This window comes from Hoplias malabaricus, chromosome 3 (genome assembly GCF_029633855.1).
Source record: "Hoplias malabaricus isolate fHopMal1 chromosome 3, fHopMal1.hap1, whole genome shotgun sequence".
In the NCBI taxonomy this organism is placed as follows: domain Eukaryota; kingdom Metazoa; phylum Chordata; class Actinopteri; order Characiformes; family Erythrinidae; genus Hoplias; species Hoplias malabaricus.
Window position 1 is genome coordinate 9,235,635 of NC_089802.1, and position 20,868 is coordinate 9,256,502.

The 20,868-nt window shown below is 38.5% G+C and overlaps 3 protein-coding genes across 4 annotated transcripts; 1 reads left to right on the forward strand and 2 right to left on the reverse strand.

Annotated features, from left to right (window-relative positions):
• Nucleotides 1–335: 335 nt before the first annotated feature.
• On the reverse strand, nucleotides 336–6,822 carry pigf (phosphatidylinositol glycan anchor biosynthesis, class F). Of its 2 annotated transcripts, none has more exons than XM_066662913.1 (6): nucleotides 6,627–6,822; nucleotides 5,592–5,832; nucleotides 5,410–5,501; nucleotides 5,019–5,135; nucleotides 3,577–3,685; nucleotides 336–474 (listed from the first exon to the last, which is right to left on the reverse strand). In XM_066662913.1, the coding sequence occupies exons 2-6, from the start codon at nucleotides 5,817–5,819 to the stop codon at nucleotides 361–363; spliced, it is 660 nt and encodes a 219-aa protein (XP_066519010.1). In that variant the 5' UTR covers nucleotides 5,820–5,832; nucleotides 6,627–6,822; the 3' UTR covers nucleotides 336–360. The 2 variants fall into 2 exon arrangements, with proteins under 2 accessions (XP_066519010.1, XP_066519011.1); XM_066662914.1 differs by having other exon boundaries at nucleotides 6,593–6,822.
• A 354-nt stretch (nucleotides 6,823–7,176) lies between these two features.
• cript (cysteine-rich PDZ-binding protein) lies at nucleotides 7,177–11,674 on the forward strand. The gene is made up of 5 exons (XM_066665684.1): nucleotides 7,177–7,297; nucleotides 8,313–8,378; nucleotides 8,526–8,580; nucleotides 8,685–8,788; nucleotides 10,833–11,674. Exons 1-5 carry the CDS (start codon nucleotides 7,282–7,284, stop codon nucleotides 10,895–10,897), a joined length of 306 nt encoding a protein of 101 aa, XP_066521781.1. The 5' UTR covers nucleotides 7,177–7,281; the 3' UTR covers nucleotides 10,898–11,674.
• Nucleotides 11,675–11,779: 105 nt separating this feature from the next.
• Nucleotides 11,780–16,300, reverse strand: gch2 (GTP cyclohydrolase 2). Its single transcript, XM_066665935.1, has 6 exons — nucleotides 15,924–16,300; nucleotides 15,187–15,296; nucleotides 14,831–14,886; nucleotides 13,774–13,805; nucleotides 13,553–13,637; nucleotides 11,780–13,232 (listed from the first exon to the last, which is right to left on the reverse strand). The coding sequence occupies exons 1-6, from the start codon at nucleotides 16,228–16,230 to the stop codon at nucleotides 13,106–13,108; spliced, it is 717 nt and encodes a 238-aa protein (XP_066522032.1). The 5' UTR covers nucleotides 16,231–16,300; the 3' UTR covers nucleotides 11,780–13,105.
• Between the last annotated feature and the right edge of the window lie 4,568 nt (nucleotides 16,301–20,868).

Genomic DNA, 20,868 nt, shown 5'->3' on the forward strand with positions numbered 1-20,868 from the left:
GTGTGAATCAGAGAATACAAAAAACCCAGACCGCTTAAAGAGCACAACCAAACTCACATTTACAGAAGTAAGACTTTATTTGGCTCTGAAAAAGGGAAACGGCTTCTTGCAACATGGGTTTGTAGAATGCTTACCCTTCAAAAAATGTCCCATTTTTACCAGAAAATAAAAGGAATGATCAATGCAAAGGTATAAATAACACCTGAGGTAAACAGACATTGTTGTGTTTGACCTTAAAAGATGTGTTTTAAAGGATTCGGGGCATGTGGAACTTGTTCTACGGTGGGATACCATTTTATGACTATCGTAGCCCATCAATGTCTAGTCACAACTTGGCGTTTGCTTGCAAGTTCCTGGCCTTCACTTGAGCTTGTAGGTGAGCTGCTTGCGATGCCAGCGGATCCAAAGTGGGGCTGCCAAAAGCCCAGTCAGAAAACCTACAGTTGCCCCCAGAGAACAGGAAATAGGCCACACCTAGAGGGAGGAACCACAGGAATCAGCAACAACCAATCAGCCCTGTCCCCATACGGCAGGAGCACAACTATCTGGCTGCAATGAACAAGATCACTGTGGTGTTTTAATGGTCAACTTTTGTACTTAAAGCTTTAAACTGCATTTGTTTTTTTTACTTTAGAGTCCAATATTTGTGTGCATTCGTGAGGCCTTGCCTCTCAGCTCTGCTCTGAATTATCAGAATAGTGAAATTTTATTAAGATGAAAGAGCCAGTGACTTAAAATATTAGTTGCTGTTTTAAATCATTTCGTTGCACAGTTCATGCACACAGTGATTTAAGTGTTTTTGCAGCTTTCAGCATCTAATGAATTTTTTTATTATTATAAGAGAACTTTATGGTTTTCATGGAGTAAATAGTAAACTAGTCTGTTGCAAGTGGAAAAACTACATGAAGTTTAGCAAATGGTGCAAATTATTTTCTTAAAAATAAACAAAAAAAAAAGTTGCAATGACTTTTTAAGCTCAGTGAACAGTGATTAATACTTTATGTACATTTTGTTTGATGACTTGCTTCAAAATGATGATTGCTGAATATAAAATTTGTTTTTTTGTAATAGTCGTCTACTTGGAGTCGTGTCTGCTCTCATCCTCTCAGAACATAAGTGAAAGCACACTTACTGGGCCTTATTTGTTAGAGTGATTTACAGATGAAAACTTTTTTTTTATTAAGCTTCTGGTGGTGAAATTGGGCATTTGATCTAATCACTGCTTCTGATCATGACAGTACATGGCATTTATGTGATCTTTAATAAATCCATTATGGTCTGACAACAACATATCTCCACAGTGGTGACCTTTCAGGAGGAGAAGAATGTTTTTTTGTAGTTCTCTGTTGTGGCTTTGTCTTTGGGGAGCTCTAAATTGTCTTTTTCATATCTTTCAATTGAGAACAAAATTAAGATATTTGTACTTTCATACGTTTGGCGTCTTCAGTTGAGTACCCTGCCGGCAGCTGTCACATTCTAGAAACACAGGCTGAGTCTTTATGCCCTATAAATACTTCTAGAGCTTTATAGTTGAAAAAGCACTTTCTAAGTTCTGAAACAGAACATTTTCAGCCTGTTTCAAGGCCAAAATTAAAACTGTCTGCAAGATTGATTTTTCAATTATGTGCGAGCAGTGGTAGTGTGATATGGGCTTCATTACAGTTGGGTGTCACAGTGCTGAGAATAGTGGGACACACTACACTTTCTCCACTCTGCCGTCTTCTCAGTGGTTAAACCTCTACAAAATGCTTGCTCTGAATAGACACTGCTTTATTGCTTTATTCCACACTAACGGCACACAGCCGTTCCTTCATTGCCTGTTTATGTCAGTCCTGTCTCTGTGCTTTAGTCTAGACGCTCGCTGCATGTGAGACAGCACACATGGGAGATTTCAGTGTGACATTTTGAGGGCATCGTGAGGGCAAACACCAGCCCCCTTCTCTGATCGAAGTCGTCGTACCATGCATGAATAATTCAAGCTACAGTGCAGTTCTTCCATGCTTTGAGAACTTTTAATTTTTCATGAACATTGGGTTAATCCCTTACAAAATCCTCACTACGGTAGTCATACAAAATTTGTTGGTCACTTAAGTGCAGTGGTGTTGAACATTTCAACCAGTCACATTATGACTATGGTGGTACATTGTATGCTATGGCTGAAGTGTTCTGACATTTAAATATATATTAAAGAAGGTGATGTATTAAATATTGGATAAGGAAATTACGGTTTTTTGTAAAAAATGATCTCTAAAGGAAACAAACAGTTAAACATGAAACGTTGTAGTTCAGTGAGTTTCTTAAGATTGAATTCTTAAATCAGGTCATTTTGCAGGGATTAAAACAAAGATCTAAAGACATGCTTGCTGAAGGAATTCTTGGGCTGAGCTGATACAACTGGTAAGCAGGATAAAAATAGAAGCTTTGAACATATAGCTTGAATACATAAAATAACCCAACATACTGACTCAACACACCTATACAGTAGGTGTCAGTATAAAGAGAAATGCACTACACACCCACATACAACTGAAATGTTATTTATAAAAAGGTACTAATCTATAAACCTAGAATACAGAAACATTTTCCTGATTCAAGACTATCACCCTTTTGCAAGACAGTGTTGTTTTCTAAACCTCTGTTTCTATTTCTGTATGTATTAACAGCAGAAAACCAAGTGGGAAAAAATATTTTAATTTAATTCTCTACTTTGTTTAAGGTAGAGAAAAAGACTTTCATGTAGTATGTATTTTTCAAGTATTATTCAAGTATAAAAACCTACTGATCTCTTGTGAGACCATACACTGGAAAAATAAATCATAATGCAGCAGTTTAGATCTGTCTATTCATGTTTCAATATTTTCCTTTCTGAATAATTCACAACACAGGGCACCAGTTCTACATAAGTTGTTTAATCTGATCCTTGAAGGGTTAAATAAGTTAGAAAATTAATGATTTTTTTAAATAAAACTACACAAATATCTTAAATTCTATTAAATTAAAGCTCGGGTTTTTCCGTCAATTTAATAAAATTGTCAGTTTTAAAGCAAATTAAGCTGCTATTTTCATTTTAATTCATACTTATATATGTCAGTAACTACAATAACGTGATATATTCATGGAGGTCCATTAAGTGGTGCTTAGCCTTTAAATGTACTTCAGTAAAAAATTAAAGCAAACAAAAAGGTGTGTAATGTGGGCTCTTTATTATTGTGAACAATCTTGTGCCTTTGATTTTCCAGAAGAATTTAGCACAATTAAAATGGCTAAACACCATCTGGTCAGTGTTTTGTTAAGCTGAAAAGCACCACTACAGCTTGGCATGAGTCTGACATACACGGACAGATTCTAGCCCACACTGTCCTGTTTTCTGTACACATACAGAGATTTATCCTGGAAAGAATGCCCTGACAGTGGTTGTTCTCCTCTGTTAGAGTACTACATGTTTTATTCTATAGAGAGTTCAGTATTAATAATGCAGTATATAGACACTTGTTGTCTGTTGCAAGAACATATGTTGAGAGGGACACAGTCTATTTATGTATGTGGTGTGGGTATGTTGTGTCCTTCAGTACTGACCTGCCAGGGTCTGTCCCAGTCAAGGGGAATAGGGAAAGCTCCTAGCCAGGCCCCCACTACACTGCAGCCGGTAGTGATCTGAAGAGACGTGTCCCATACTGACATAGCTCTGCAACAGACATGCATTTGTTGCTCAATTCTTGCTTCAATAAACATTCAAAATATGGATTCAATATATCACGGCAATATGGTTAGGAGTAAATTACATATTTACAAAAAGAAATATACTGTTTATCTGAGAAATTATATGAATAATTCTGGGGTAGAATTACAGACAGTTGAATAACCACAACAAATGCCTGAGCAAATTAATATCTACAGGGAAAAATATAGTGTTAAAATCTCCATGTGGTGTATTTTAACATGTGAAATAAGCAGTCAAAATCATGGCTGAGCATCATTCTATAGATGTGAGGCAAATTCAGACATCAAGAGTTTTTTTAACCAATCCCATCAATTTCCAAGGCAGGGCTTTCGAGCTGCAGTCAAGCAGTGAATGTGTTAGTGGAAGTGGAGGAGTGGAGGCAGGGACTAACTGCATATTCATACATCTGTGTGTACTAAATTAAGGGTGATAAGTTAGATATAAGCAACTTTTAAGGCATTTGAATAGTTTTTTCCTGGAAAAAACGTATACATCATTTGTATGAACAGAGGTGAGTTTATTAGGGCTTCAATCAAAGACAAGGGAAACACATTTACTTTCAAACCAACAGGAATTCTGTAACAAACCCTGCATTTAAAAGCAAGCAAGTATATTTTCAATTGTTTGTCTCTGCAGGAGGAAAAATTCCTGCAGTGCTTAGGTACAGATAACACAGCTGTATAAACACTAGGCATTCCTAACCAGCTTAGACCACCTGAACAGAAGGTATTCTACTGAGAACGTTAAAAAGCCATTCAAAATGAAGGTGTGCTACCATTTTGATCCCATGTTTCTACAAACCATGTGTTATTTTCACTAAACTATAAGTGTGATCAAACAACTTCTTTAAAAGTTAGTCCAAATCCTCTTAAAATTACAAACTGCATTAACTGAGAAAGTAAAGCTAGTTGTTTAAACACACAATGGACTATACTGTAAACTTGCACATCAAGACTATAGTCAAGTAATAACAACAGTCACAAGCGCTGAGCATAACGTTTTATTGGAATAATTAAAAAAAATGCAAATTAATACAGATTTTACTGCTGTGGTATTTAAGCCTGCATGTGCGTCTCCTAACTCTGTGCGCAGGTCTGTTTCGCCCCCTAGTGGCAAACACATGTAAAAACAAGAATCACCTTGTCTTGACTGTAATACTGTTTTATAGAAAACATAGAACGTTTAAAGCTGACACTGAGCATATCATCAGTCAGCAGATTTAAGAGTGATTTGAGAGTCTAAATATTAATCTTGCAAGCCAAATTAGACAAGACAGTTTTGAATGAACAGTTCTCACCCGTCCCTACTGAACACACGAATCCACGCCTGTACGTTTGGGCCCAAGATACACAGACACCTCAGTGTGGTGAAAGTGGAGAGCAGCACAGCCAGGGAAAACGTCTCCAGTGCTGATCTGCACAACAACACAACAGTTGAAATGGCATCCACTTAAATTTTCTTCATACTGACAGCCTGAGTCCTGCTTAACCATGTTTAACAATGTAGGTACCCAAGACAACAAACCTCAGTAGAGGGACATGAGTGCAGCTTTTCAGTGTGTTGTACTAAGTTTTAAAATGTTGAAGACACATTAATTGCTATTCCTTCATTTGGTCATTCATTATATGTAACTGATTCATTCGGTTTAGAGTTGTACTGGGTCTGGAGCCTATACACATATTACTTACTCTAGCAACGGTGCTCCATACAGAACAACTACAGCGTGGAAGAAAAAACATGATAACAGAAAGTACACACAGGATCGGATCAGCTTAGACAACTGAAACACAAGAGAAAAATAATTAATTATAAATAAGTAAGCTTCCAATGAGTTTTTGTTTTATTTTTCATCGACCATGGACACCGGTACCTTATAACTCAGTGTGTTCTTCTTTGTTGGCGGACTAATGCCAAGAAGCCAAAATACAGCTATGTTCACCACAGCCACGGAACCCGCAACAGAGTACAGCCACAGCAAATGAGTCCCATAAACTGAAAACTTCTCCAAGAGAACAGCAGGCATCACCGTGGCCATGAAGAGAGAGGCAGCAATGATGGCATGGGCTGAAGCCATGCCTCTGATCTCTACATCCCACATGATTCTGGATATCCTTATAAAAAAGATATTGAATAAATGCCTCAGCTTCATATTCTGCTTAACAAATATTTTAACACATACTCAATGTTATATATAACTGGTGATCTTGATAAACATGTTTGAAGTGTAAAATTAAGTTTATTTGTTAATTAATTATAATATATTAAACTAATACAAAAATGCATAACTATAATACATAAAAAATTACGGCTCGGTACATTTTAACAGTATTTATAGAAAACACAACAACAGAATAAAAAATACAACAAGTGATTATGTACTTGTATGTTTATTATAGTTAATAGATGGCTTGGCTAATTCAAACTTTAATAATTAAATCTAGGTGATGACCTAAGGCTTAGAAGAGAATTTAATAATTTTTGTTTCTGCCATTCAATTTTATCAGAGTGGATCAGACACAGCAGCGCTGCTAAAGTTTTAAAACACTGTCCCCACTCACTTGCCACTGTATTAGATACATCTACATTCTTGACCTCCATAGCTCGTTTCTGCAGTTACATACTGTAATAGTAGGCCTACAAAATTACAATTAGATATATGATAAGTGGAAGTGATCAAATAGACATGGAGTGCAGAAACAAATGAGGTTATTTTAATGTTATGGCGGTTCAGTGATAATACCTGAGATAAATGCCAAATTCTTTTAAAACACTGATATGGAAATGGGCTGTATGTCAAGAATACAAATATATGAAACAAACTAATAAATATAAATTTGAAAAAGTTAAGAATTCATCCAGTATTTGTAGCACCTGATGAAGGTGTTTCTCAGCGGTCAAAACTCACTCAGCTAAGGGGTTCTCTCCTGCTCTGTTTCCTTTGGATGCAGTGCAGCGCTTAAACTATAGCATTTGTTTAACCGATTACGTTCAACACAAATTATGAAACATCAAAATATTTAATTAAATAAATAAACAACCACAAAAAGGCTGCATTGACGATTTATTCACGATCAACAAACCACTTCCCACAACAAGAAGCGCTCTCCGAAGGGTAAAGCTCCTCTAATGCAAAATAAAAGACCTTCACTGTTTTCTCGTAATTAGTTTTTATATATATATAAAACACATGTGAAAATGCAGTAAATATTCTAGCATAAAATGTTGCTGTTTAAGTGAAAATATAAGGCATTTAATAATGAAATTCCAAGCTTGACCGCTATAGAAGGCGCTATTTATATTAGGACTGGTCCATAGTGATAAATATGCATGAAAATCGCATTTAAAATGTGTATTGCTTTTAAAATATAACATCGTTCAATGAATGTTACAAACAAGTTTTGGAGTGATATTATGAAGAATGGATTGTGGTTATTCACACCAGAGTGGACGGTCAAAGGGCTTTTATTTTGAAGGTGTGCTCACTGTATTTTTGCTTGGTGTCAGTGGATCCCCGCCGCTGTGTCTCTGGTGTTCGGGCCTCTCTGTTTACAGCGGAAACAATGGTTTGTGATAAATGTGAGTAGTTTTATTGTGGTTAGAGTATAAAATATTTATAGTCTATTTCTTTTACTTAGGAATACGAGCAAGGTTCTGTCTTGTTAGACCTTGGTTCAAGTGTTTTTTAAGCAATTCAGGCCGTGTGAGCTTTTTAGGTATGAAGAATATTTCTGAAAAGTAGCTCGACATAGTTGAGGTTGGCCTTTGGTTCTGTAGCGAAGTAATTATATACGTTTAAGATGGAGCGGAAAGATCAGATAAGAAGCTAGTGAATCCAGTCAGACAGGCCTCGGGCCAGTTAGTGTTTACATGACACTTTAGGGTTCTGATGCCTGTGTTGTAGGCCTATGCCTTATTCAAAGACAAACAAATCGTTCAGCAAAATGATGAGATTGGTTTTTGACCTTAATTAAATCAAATCAGGTTTGTTGTCACATCACATAACACAAGTGGAAGGTGAGAAAACACTTGGGTGCATAGTCCCACAGTAGTAAAAATAAGCAGTTCAAAATAAACAAATTAGAGTACAGTAGCTATATACACAGCAGAACTTACATTTACAGGGGTAAAGTACACTGTACATATACACACAGTATAACACTGGTATAACACTGTTGAAATAAATGACATATAGACAATAAAAGTTTGCTAAAATAGAGGGAGCTCGCACGTAAAAATGTTGCCTTTTATAATATAATATTTAGCTTTCTCTTAAAGGCCTTAATGAAAGTTTTCAGTGTCAGTCTCATTTGTTTATTTATTTAAGTTTTCTTGATGGTGTGTGGGGTTTATGGGAGTGGAGAGTAAAAAGTACGTGTTGGTAATGAATATATACCAAATGTGGTCCGTCAGTAAAAATAAAATAGAGTAAGTGTGAGTTGCAGTGGGAATAATGGATAATATAAAATATTCTTTGGTGTTTTGAGCATATAATTGTTGTCTGAGTGTTCTGCTGTAGATGTTTGTCTCCTACTGCTTTTTTCCATGCAGTTTTTTACTTCTTAGTTATGCATTTGAATATTGTTTCCATCAGGTGAGAAGAAACTTGGACGGGTTATTACTCCAGACACCTGGAAAGATGGGGCAAGAAACACAACAGGTAATACCAGTTATCTGCCATTAAAAATGCTGTCTTGAGAAGTTAAGTGACTTAGATTGTGACTAAGCTATGTATATTTGGGTCTCAGACATGCTGTTTACTGGTAATCACTAAGAAATGTCATAGCATAACTGTTATGTTTTCCAGAGAGCGGTGGACGGAAACTTAATGAAAACAAAATGCTGACATCAAAAAAGGGCAGGTAGGTTTCTGATGTGGGATTAGACTACACTTCGATGGATTGTATTGTTTCATTGAGAATAATACTGTAATAATTCCAGCAATCTTATGTCTTGTTTCTGTTAGGTTTGATCCCTATGGAAAGTCTGGTTTTGCCATATGCAGAATATGCAAAAGTTCTGTCCACCAGCCAGGTTCACACTACTGCCAAGGATGTGCTTACAAGAAGGGTGAGTAAAAGGCAAACACATTTTTCAGTGTGTTTATTTTCCTTAAATTGATGTATGTCAATGAAACACGATTGGGCGGGAAATAATGTGAGAAGCACACTATGGTTTATAGTTTTTACTACTTCTGTCCAGACAAGGCACCAATATTGTTCACTAAAGACACTGACTAATCTGTCAAATACAGTGCTCGGGTGAAACCCGGTTCCTGTTCAGTGAGGTTCTTGATTAAATATGACCTGAAATGCCTCAGATACAACATTGTCTGTAAATAATTTGAGCCATGTGAATGTTATTTGTGGTAAATTGTTAATTGTGGCAAACTGTAATTAAAGTAAATATGTATAATATATAAATATGTAAAATGAAGTTGTTTACAATCTTGTGTTAGGATCCCAGTGATGAATTGGCAGTCCTAAAATGGGTAAAGCTTATGATATCTGTATCAAGATCATCCACAATGACTGTTGTATGGCTCATATTTATTGTCCTGTGGATTAACCGAGCCACAAATACCTTCAGCACCACAACACCTCTCGGCGTTAACGACAGTTTGAGCATTTTAAATGGATATAAATGGAAATTGGAGTAACAGTTTCAAAAGCTATAGAACTAGCTTCAGGTGGAACAGAGGATTCATTAAGCTGGAGTATAATGCCAATAAGACTCATAAACTGACACATGAGATGGAACGAAATGTTTGACTACGAAAATTGTGAATAAGAAACAAACATCTGCCTCCTAAACAACATTTATGCTGAAAGGGAAAGTCGATAAGTAACACCAGGCTTTTGTAGTTGAAATATTTAAGGAGGGTTTTTTCGACAGTAAAGGCTTGTTAATGCAGGGAAATTGCAGCCGCAATCTGTGTAAATATGTTGATTATGGCACATTCTTCTTAGTCATTACAGTCCAAAGTTTTTAAACTCGTCTCTTGCTTGTTTAGTTTTCCTCAAACTGGCAACCTGGTCGAGCTTCACATCTGGGGAGGAGGGGGGGGTGGAGGCAGACAACTCTCTTCACTGTTTTGAAACTGAATTTTAGTACCAAGTTTAAATGCTTGGTGTCTGTATTGCAGATTCCTGTTGGGTTTTAAGTCCAGCACCTGTAGACATAATAATGACACAAAATACATTATACACCCCTCATAGACCACATAATCGAGTCCACCTTCAATTCTACCTTAAATCATGGAGAAATTACATGGCGTCTGCTACACTCTTTAAGGTAAAATGGGACACTGGTTGTTACAAGCTGACTTCAGCCTCATGAAGCTTTGAGAAGTCAGTGTTGTGTTTTACACAGATCTGTAGGCACTGTGGCTGTGCTGGTGATAGATTTTAAAACTACAACTACAAAAAACCTTTAAATTTGTACAAGACCCTTTGGAATAGGTAGCTGCCTCAGTCTCTTCTTGATCAATAGCCATTGGTACCTGATGCGTGTTGTGATTTATCATTTGAAATGATTTTGAGTGACCGTAAACAACATAAAGCAGGGTTTTATTAGTGTCTCATACAGATACCAGTGCAGTTCACGCTGTTACATGACATCATCTGCAAACAACCTATTCTGAGCCTCACACAAGACTTGCCCTGAGTAACACAAGGCTCAAACTGAGTAAAATTAGCGCTGGTTTCATTCCCCACACTGGCTCCAGATCTTTGAGCTACTCATTGGTCACACACATTCATTACACTTTTGGTAGATTATATTTGAGGCGTCTTTTTTTTTTCTCTCCACCCTGGAGGGGGCGCCAGTCCTTCACAGGGCAACACACACACACACATTCACTCACACACTCGCACCTACGAACACTTTTGAGTCGCCAATCCACCTACCAATGTGTGTTTTTGGACTGGAGGAAGGAGGAAAAACAAGGAGGAGGAAACCGGAGCACCCGGAGGAAACCCATGCAGACACAGGGAGAACACCAATGCAGACATATGAAATCTAATATCCATTTTGAATTTTTTTTTTTTAATTGGGAGGTTGACTACTTTTATTGTATTTCTCTCATGATTTTTTTTTTTTTGTATTTTGGCAGGAATCTGTGCTATGTGTGGAAAGAAGGTGCTTGACACCAAGAACTACAAGCAAACCTCTGTGTGATTGATTTGTTTTGTTTATTTTATTTCGTTTGAGAAATGTTAACCGAGGGACTGATGCATAAAAGTAATTGTCTGCCTTCTACCCCCTGAATTCCTGTATGTATTCAGTTTGTTAAATTAATGGAGATGGCGTTGTGTGATCGTCCAACACAGTGGTGCAGTGGTCAATAGCTGTGTCCGTGTGGATATTCCTCTCTCAATAGGTAACTTATAGCAATATATGGGCTTGCACTGTTGGGATAAATTTAGATTCCTATCCCAGATGAAATGGTGGAATACTTATTTTGTTTTCCACTTTTTTGAAACAGATTAATAAATATTTTAAAGAAAACAATTGCTCTTTTGCATACGTTTACGTTTATTTTATTGACGAGTACACTTATTTTCTCTCTGAATTTTACATTGTTCAAGAAGTACTACCATTTATTAGTGGTTCTTCGTGGCTGACATCTTGATTTCTGCTGACAAGGCCAAGTGGACTCTGAGGTCCCAGTTTTGACATTTAAATGTCATTCATTTCCTGAGGCCATTTTCACTTTTTTCTTTCATGACTCTTGACTCTTCTTACGTTGTGAGATTATGTAAGGAGTATATGGATTAATGCAAACTCAAACACTGTTTTATGATTGTGTAATGCTAATAATACTGTTAAAACATGTATTTCATTATTGACAGTACTCTGTGAGCATGTATCTCCTGTGTTTTTCATGTTTTTTTTCCTCTGTAAATGTTTTTTCCCAAAAATAAAATGTGAAATAAATGATCTTTCACATAGAGAAACACAAAATAATTGTAATCACTTTAATTACTTTCAGAATATATTACAGAGCTTTACTTTTATAAATATAATCTTACTATTCTATAACCTAGTAATATAGTTGGACATGGTATTTGGCAGTGTAACATATATGAACATATAAAGGTGACAGCATATGTAAATATTAGATACAGTTACATTGTACATGTTTACATTGTTCAGATCTAAACATGCTGTGATTCTGTCATCTAATTTGGTGATTCTCAGCCCTCATCCTAAAGGGGCCTCTGCCCTGTGTGTTGTATTTTTCACCTCAATCCTTTAACCTGATTAACTGATCAAAAGTTAATAAGCTCATTAGTTGCATCAGGCACTGTAGGAGCAGCGAGATCTTGAAAATGTGCAGGGCTCAGGCCGAGCAGGACCAGGACTGAGAACCACTGATAAAATAAAATCACAGAGCAGAGGACAGATTCACACTGAAATCTAATACGCAACACGTACCAGTCCAGTGTCATGTCGATTTGATGTAAAACACTTGATATGAAGGTGGACTCCACGCATGTGTCTCAAGGCACAAAGCTTTTCATTCAGATGCTGGTTTCAAACGTCATGGGCTTCAGCAAAACATTTGAACAGACTAACAACAATAAATGACATCCATCCAGTAAATCTTCAGGAATATGCAAGTTCGTGGTCTATTTCTGTCAGATTTCTCAAAATACAATTGTCGTTTTGTGTGCTTTTTCGAATATTTCAAATGCTTTAATATGACCAGAATATATCAGCCTGCAAGACAATGCTCAGCACTGGAAGCAAGAAGTAACCTTGATGAAACACTTGCAGAAAGTTTGAGGTCAGAAAAAAAGATTAGTTAAACAACTTTTACGTTAAAAGGCAGAAATCGTTAACTTGACAGTGCCTAAGGCAGTTATTAGGATTATATTCGAATGGCAGCAGTTACAAAGTAAACAAATTTATGCAAGTAAAAGAAAATAAAGCTAAATCAAAAAGTGTTTCATCGGTTGGTTTAACTGATACTGGTATGCAGTGCTTTGGATTGAGGTGATATATGATCAGTACAGCTTTTTCTCCCCTCAGATTGGCTCAAGTGGTATTGGCATCAGTAACAATCAGTGAAGACCCCTGAGTTTGTGCTGTAGTACAGTACGCAGAAAAAAAAATGTAACGAGGTGGCTGGTGGCCAATTCTAAAATTCTGGCTCAGTAAGGACAAATAAGGCAATAGCACCATAGCAAGTTTTATATGTAATGATTTTTCAGAAACCTACAAACCTTGCCCTAAATGCGAGCACTGATATTGGTTTTGGGGGGTCATTAAGGGAAGAATGGAGATCACAGGTGCATGGCTCTGTAAAACAAATCTGTGCATTGCCAGTGTTGCTTGGCTGAAGTGCTGCTCAGGTTTGAAGAGAATTGCTAGAAGGAGCCGTTAATTTTTGGTCAGGGCCAGAAACTCCTCCCGGGTTTTTGGATCCTCCCTGAACACTCCCAGCATGGCACTAGTCACAGTGCGGCTGTTCATCTTCTGGACTCCACGCATGACCATGCACATGTGACTGCAACAAAACAGAAAGAGCACTAATTTTAACATTCTGACTTTTGACCTGAACATTAGGTTTTCTCAGTTCCATAATAGTGTAAGCAGACTTGTGACACTCTGTTGTAGATTGCCAAGCTACAGAACAACTAACTACATAAAACATTTACATGATAAATGACAGAAAGCCATGTGTAAAGCTGCTTTTATCACAAGTAATATAAAAGGAATATGCTTTAATAAATGTAGTGGTATTTCAGGTTGTGGTTGTGAAAGACGTATGACGTTGTCATGTAGCCAGTAGTGTATTTCTGCTTACATATTTTGACAGATACTCACGCAGCTTCAATGACCACTGCTACTCCTGTAGGCTGCAAAGCCTCAGAAATCGCCTGGGCAATTTGCTTCGTCAGACGTTCTTGTACTACAAGAGATGTAATTTCAAAAAACCATTAGGAGAACACTGTGCATCGACTCAGGAGCGTATATTATCTGTCTGTCTATGAGTCATTGACTAAACATGCGGAAACATTCACTGCATCGACAGTGACTGTGATTACCTTGAAGTCTGCGGCTGTAGATTTCCACAATCCTGTAGAGTGATATTTGAATAACACCATGTTAAATATGTCAATATATATAAATATATATAAGCATATTAAAATCAATGCCTAGAAGTTAGGGTTTGCCCTAAAAACACTTTGTATGTAGTGCATGGGTCATTTCTGTACAATGTACTGTGTGCAGTAATCATTAATCCTCCAATCGATTTTTGTTTTTTTGGACTGACACCACTTAGTCCAAGAACTGAAGTCCTGTGATGTCCTTATATGGGCCTGGATCAGAATCAATCATTTTTTTTTCTCTAGTCATACTTACAAACATCTAGGTGATCCTTATGACCATTGAATTTTGAATTTTATATCTATATTATAAAAATATTAATTTCACCAGAGGGGTTTATTATTATACTTATTACTGTATATGGACCAGTCTTAATGTAACAGAGTAGTGTTTGTTATGCAGAACACTGAAGAACTACAGGACCAGGTCTGGAGATGAATGGTGCATAATGTAATTCAGTTGTATTTTACTAATGCAGAGTCAGCACCAAAGGGCTTCTTGCTAAATGTAGTGAAAATGTAGTGAGAGTGGCATAGTCTCAGTGTGGTTCCCACGGCCTGGTGGAAGGCTGAGGGGGATTTCCTCATTGCCAGAAGCGAGCTTGGTTGGCTGTTTCCAGATGGAAAAGGATGCAGTGCCAGGCTTTGAGTCTAAGCCTCAAGTCAATGGGCTAAGATAACAGAAGAACTCAGTGACTTGTGACTAATGTGTCCCCTTATTCTCTTCCATTCTGATGTAGTAACAAGTGCCTTTATACTGAATACAAACTGCCATGGTACGTTTTATATATATATATATATATAATATTTCCACATTTTCAGTGACTTGTCTTATCTATGTGGACAATTACACGTCCCATAACAGAATAAGGATCCTTTGTGATGTGCCTGAACCCATAGAGACAACACTGTTCTCTCTCTCTCTCTCTCTCTCTCTCTCTCTGTGTGTGTGTGCATGTGCATGTGTATGTGCATGTGTGTGTTATATACTCACCTAGCAAGTTTACTAAGGCCAACCACTTTTTTACTTGGCAGATATCCTATGTGAACCTAAGGGTCAAAGAACATGAGAGTATATAGTTCAATCAAATGTGTTTGGTCTAGCCTCTGTCCTGCTTAGCAAGAACCTATTCACCCCTTTCTCTCACCAGTGAGCCCTCTTCTCTCTCTCGTTCTCTCTCATTCCCTCTCTCTCTCCTCCCCTCTCGCTCTCTCTCTCTTTCTCTCTCTCTCCCTCTCTCTCTCTCTACCTCTCCCCCCTTCTCTCTCACTCTCTCTCTCTCTCTCTCTCTCTCTCTCTAACTCTTAAATGAAAGTCCAGGAGGATCAAATATATTTGCTCATGCTTACCTTACCAAAGAAAGGTACTAGATGGTGTTCACAGAGGGAGAACATATCAATGTCCTTCACTATTACCATCTCATCATGATCTTCATCGAAGATGGCATCATTAAGAATATCTGTGGTGAGAAATGGAGCGTTATTTTAAGTGCCAACAGTTGTAATCAATACTGTATAATTTGAAATATCTCAGAAATAAAGTACAATGTAATCCGCGTAGATTTAAGAGGCAGTGGAAATGAGCATAAGGTAATTTTACACCGACAGGAAGATTCGGAGGCAGGAAAATAAGTACTTGCTGTCTTATATGATGCTGTGCATATGGAGCAGTACGTGCACACGTGAACAGAGCTCCAGCATTGGGCCCTAGTCAAATTAAAGTAACGGAAAATGTTTTGAATGTAAAATGTATACATTTTTTTCTCACTTCATTGATTTACTACCGTATAACCCCTGACCCTTCCTAAAAAAGTGGGAAAATCACAGTAAAAATGTTGCACTCAATTCCCTTGGTTCCAAAGTTCTGTATAAAATACATTTAAAGAACAATATCATTGTCCAAAGTTAGTCAACTGAAAGACCAATAGTGTGGCAGCACCTAAACATGATTTGCGTTTGACTGGTCAGAGTGGTCCGAAGCCACTAACTGTGCCACTCTGTGCGTAAAGACGCGCGTCTATTGTGAGCAAGAAGACATTGGAAGGGTCTCGGTGTTTCTGAACTGAACGAAAACTGACTGTACGTACCGTATATTGTCTCGTGGTAGCCCTTCGTCAAGAACTGCATGGCTTTGGCCGCTCGCAGCGGCGTTTTCAGCAGACCCTGCCGCTCCGTGTTCTCACCCAAGCCGCGCAGGATGGTGGTGTATGCCGCTTCCAGCTCAGGCAGCCGGCACTCGTCCTCTGCCTTCTTCCGCGACGTCTCGCTCTGGTCCTGGACGGGCAGTTTCTTGGACTCGATGCTCAGCTCCCCGAAGCCGTTGTGGCACAGGTACTCAGTCACCAGCTTGCTGCTGCACATGCCGTTCATTTCTGCGCTTTTTTGGAACTCCATTCTGCTCAGCTGGGTGTGGTTTGGTGAAGGTCTCGGCGCTGGAGGGAGTTCTCGGCGTTGGAGGTCAGTGGCCACCTGTTACCTGCTGCTGTGCTTTGTGTGTTGTCCCCTGCTCGCAGCTGTATTTATGTACCGCTATTTTATTCCTCCCCGTATTCAGGAAGCCCCGCCCACTGCGCTACGATTGGTTCATATTTACATACAGAACCGTCCTGGTGCGACTAATGAGCTACTTAACAACCTTCCCCGGAGCATGAACCTCAAAACAGTCTCAACCACACGATGGAGCACGAGGCACCTTCGCAGTCCTTACAGGTAATACATCATTCCGGTCAAAGTTCAAGGGTCAGGACCCCCAAAGTACCACAACAGGACAGGCATGATCTGAAAGGTGGTTCATTCTCAAAGGTGCAGTGACAATGACTTGGTACCAGTGTGTTGTGCTGGTATAAGACATAGAAATCCTGCTGTTTTTAAACACTGTGCCTACTCACAGGCCACTGTATTAGACACAGTAGCACTTTAAATTACAGCCTGCTAATTACTGGGTAAGTACCTTTTAAGTAAACTGTAAGATAAAATAAGTGCTGAGTACATAAAGGGCACAATATTATAAATAGGTGGCTATTACTTCACTGTTCTTCAAAGCATAATTATAGATTAAAAGTATAACAGTTTAACAAGTGACTATTACTGCCATTTTTTTTATAAATAAGCTATTCAGCTATTATTTTGAATTCACTGTAGTTCTGAATGTAATTATAGATCCTTTAAAGTTATTTACAGTGCACATACAGAGAAGGACATGGCCAGCTACTTCCATTACAGGCACTAGTAGAGTTTCATGGTGCTTTGTACTCATTAGGTTCAGGACATGTGATTTACCACAATAATCATCATCACATCCTTCTGGGATGTGGCACATTTTGTAGCATCACTGCGTAAACATATCATGTCATATACACTTTCACACATTGGACCTATTGCCTAACAATAAGCAAGTGACAATTGGAACGTCACAATCAATGCAAGTTTTGAATCTATTTCTTTGGTATGAAAGCAAACTAACCAAAATGAACACGGCCCCTCACCCAGACTCCGTCCAGAATGTTGGTTCTGTTCAGGACAATGTAAAAATGCCCAAAACCTTAAGCATGAGCGTTTTCACATTTGTCCCAGAGTTGGGTCTGCTCCCAGGACAGTTTTAAACAGGCCAAGCCAATGATTCTAATGTAAACAATGCTCTTAGATTATTTTATTAATAGATGCTACATGTAATAAGATGCACTACAGTCATATATGTTACTCAGCATCTAAATGGGAATGGCACAGTTCGGTTGTAAGTATAGTCCTTCAAAAATAATCTGGTGCTCTACTCTATTCTATAGAAACTTCTCAAGTAAAATTGTTGACAATGGTAGTCATAGAGGGGCGGCACAGTGACGCAGCAGGTAGTGTCGCAGTCACACAGCTCCAGGGACCTTGGTATGTTCTCCGTTTCTGCGTGGGTTTCCTCCAGATGCTCTGGTTTCCTCCCACGGTCCAAAAAAATGTTGGTAGGTGGCTATGAGAATCAAGGCATGCCTTATTTTTTCAGCGTAATTTTACTGGAGTATAAGTGTAGAGTAATCTACAACACAAACACACACACACACACACACACATATACACAGAAACGAAAACTTCTTGTGATGTGATCAGTTGTCTGTGGGAGTGAACGGTTTGGTGGAAGACGGGTGGACACATCTTGGTTATGCAAACATGACATTTCCAATTCAGGAATGTGATACTATTAAAAAATAGAAAAAAAACCAATTTGTGCCATTAAAGATTCTAATGTTACACTTACTTTTTCCTTGGTAGGCATATGATCTCACGTGCTCTGACTTATACAATGGTGCTACATAAGCTCCACTGGTGTGCATGTGTGTGCAAAAAAAATCCAACTGTGAAATTAATATAGCCACAAATTTTTTGAAAGCCTTTATCAATGGTCATCATATGATCAGCTGGTCGGTAAAACATAATAGTAGTAAAGTAGTAGCAGAAAAAAATCCCTACCATTCAAGACTGATGCCTGAGATATTTATATGCAATGATGAGGCATGTGCCTGGTCGTTGAGGGCGGGAGATCATACGATTCACAATGCTCAGAATCAATTAACTGCATTCTGGAGTATGTCCAAGTCTAATTTATGGGACAAAGCTCCTTTATGCAAATGAAAGTCAATTAAGTTTTCTAAAGGTGAGAGTCAGAAGATGACAAATGTCAAACTTCCTTACCAGGACAAAATATTACTCTCGCCCTATTAAAAAATCTGGGTGAGTCACAGCATGTGAGAACAGTGCAGGAAATGTTCCAGGGTTTCTCCTGCACGTACTGTACATGTAAATCTACAAATTCTCTAGAGTTCATTTGCGAAGGAAGCAAGAAAGCGAATCATATTAGTATCATAATAGACTCTTAAGAAGGAAGTGTCTGAATAACAAGCCTAGGATTCACGTGCACTTATGTCTTCTTACATAAATTTCCTGCTTTCAAATATACGTTACTGTTCAAACCCTTTAAAACTTTATTCACCATAGCTGTGAATCCAATTATGTTACATGTTTTACAGATATGGCACAACAGGTTGTCACACAGATCCAGGATGATGGGGTTGTGGGTTCCAGTCCTGCCTTGGGAGTCGGTGTAGTTTCCCCATGTCTCCATGGAGTGACTGTGTGGAAAATGCCACTGGAGTGTAAGCTGTGGCTGAGTGAGGCATAATGTAGTATACAGTAGTAGACTGTTCAGTCATGTAGTAGTATTCGGCTTCTATGGTTTGATATATAATTGTGAAGGGGTTTTGTTGGATGTAAAAATGACCTCTGACCTTAAACGTTAAATTCTTTTTTACTATGTCATTTGACAAGTTCATTATCTGTAACCCTTATCCAGTTCAGGGTCGCGGTGGGTCCAGAGACTACCTGGAATCATTGGGCGCAAGGCGGGAATACACCCTGGAGGGGGCGCCAGTCCTTCACAGGGCAACACACACACTCACTCACTCACTCGCACCTACGGACACTTTTGAGTCGCCAATCCACCTACCAACGTGTGTTTTTGGACTGTGGGAGGAAACCGTAGCACCCGGAGGAAACCCACGCGCACACAAGGAGAACACAATTTTTCACAGAATTTTTAGTGATCCCATTCACTCTTGAAAGGAGGCATATTCTACCTTTTTACTTGACTTTTTATTTCCACAGTTTCCCTAATAATGTGGTTGACGTACAAAAACGTGCACAATTTATGATCATTTTCAACTTAATTTTATCATTTGCAAAAAAAGAAAAAACATTTTTAAAGCTACTACGATATTCAAATAGTTTAATCTAAATAATTTAATAAAAAAAAAATTGAAAAGTCAGAGGAAATCCCTGACTAACCCCATCATAAGCAGTTCTGTTTTGCATTATGACGGGGTGCTAATGACCTAATATAAGCCTCCAGAGCACAAAATGTTGTGATTATTCTTTACGCAACCTGTTAAAGGATCTCATTGTACTAAAATAGCAGCTATATTGCATTAGCATGTTGCATCACTTTCACCCAGGGCACCAGTCAGTGTTGGAAAACTGGGGAAGTGAGGGAGTGAACGCAGAACCTTATAGGCTTCTGGGCACACTTAGTCAGGCTTATGGCTTATATACCACTTCCATCTTTTCTCTCTGTGGGGGCTTACTCAGGACTGTGAATGGTAAACGTGGTGTATGATGAGATCAGATAAGAAGGCAGTGTGTGATCTGTGTGGGGCTGGTGTGCTGTAGTGATGCTGTGATGTGACTGGAGAGTTCTGCTTTCCACCAGGTCTGACGCCATCAGGGCATAACAGGGTCATGCTATTAGAACATGGCATGAATCACAGCAGCCCTGGAGCAGCCATGTTGTCATGGGCACCAGGTGACTTGTTCACAAACTCTGGCTTTGTGAGTGGTGTATGAAAACTTAATGCTCAGTGGCATGTTTGGTGTAATATTTGAAATTGACTCAAAAAACTTCTCTAAGATTACTTCTTTTAAAATTGCCTCATCAAGCTTCAAGAAATGGGACTTCTGTGATAAAGCAGGAACTACAAAATAACCATTGGAACCTCTTTCAAATTAACACAATGCAAATGTATTTCAAGTGTTTAATACAGAGAATGAAGAATCTGAATAAAAAAATACTTCCCTATTCATTCATTCATTATCTGTAAGCGCTTATCCAGTTCAGGGTCACGGTGTGTCCAGAGCCTACCTGGAATCATTGGGCACAAGGCAAGAATACACCCTGGAGGGGGCGCCAGTGCTTCACAGGGCAACACACACACACACAAATTTACTCACGGACACTTTTGAGTCACCACTCCACCTACCAACATGTGTTTTTGGACTGTGGGAGGAAACCGGAGCACCCGGGGGAAACCCACGCAGACACAGAGAGAACACACCAACTCCTCAACAAACAAAAATAAGAAAGGAGATCTGCTTAATATCCCAGTAGATTCTTCTAGATAACAATGAGATCGGACTTCAGCATTAGTCTCCTGCTTCTCAAATGTGTCTCATGAGATAAAGACCTCAGTGATCTCACAAGTTTTAGTGGAAATTTCA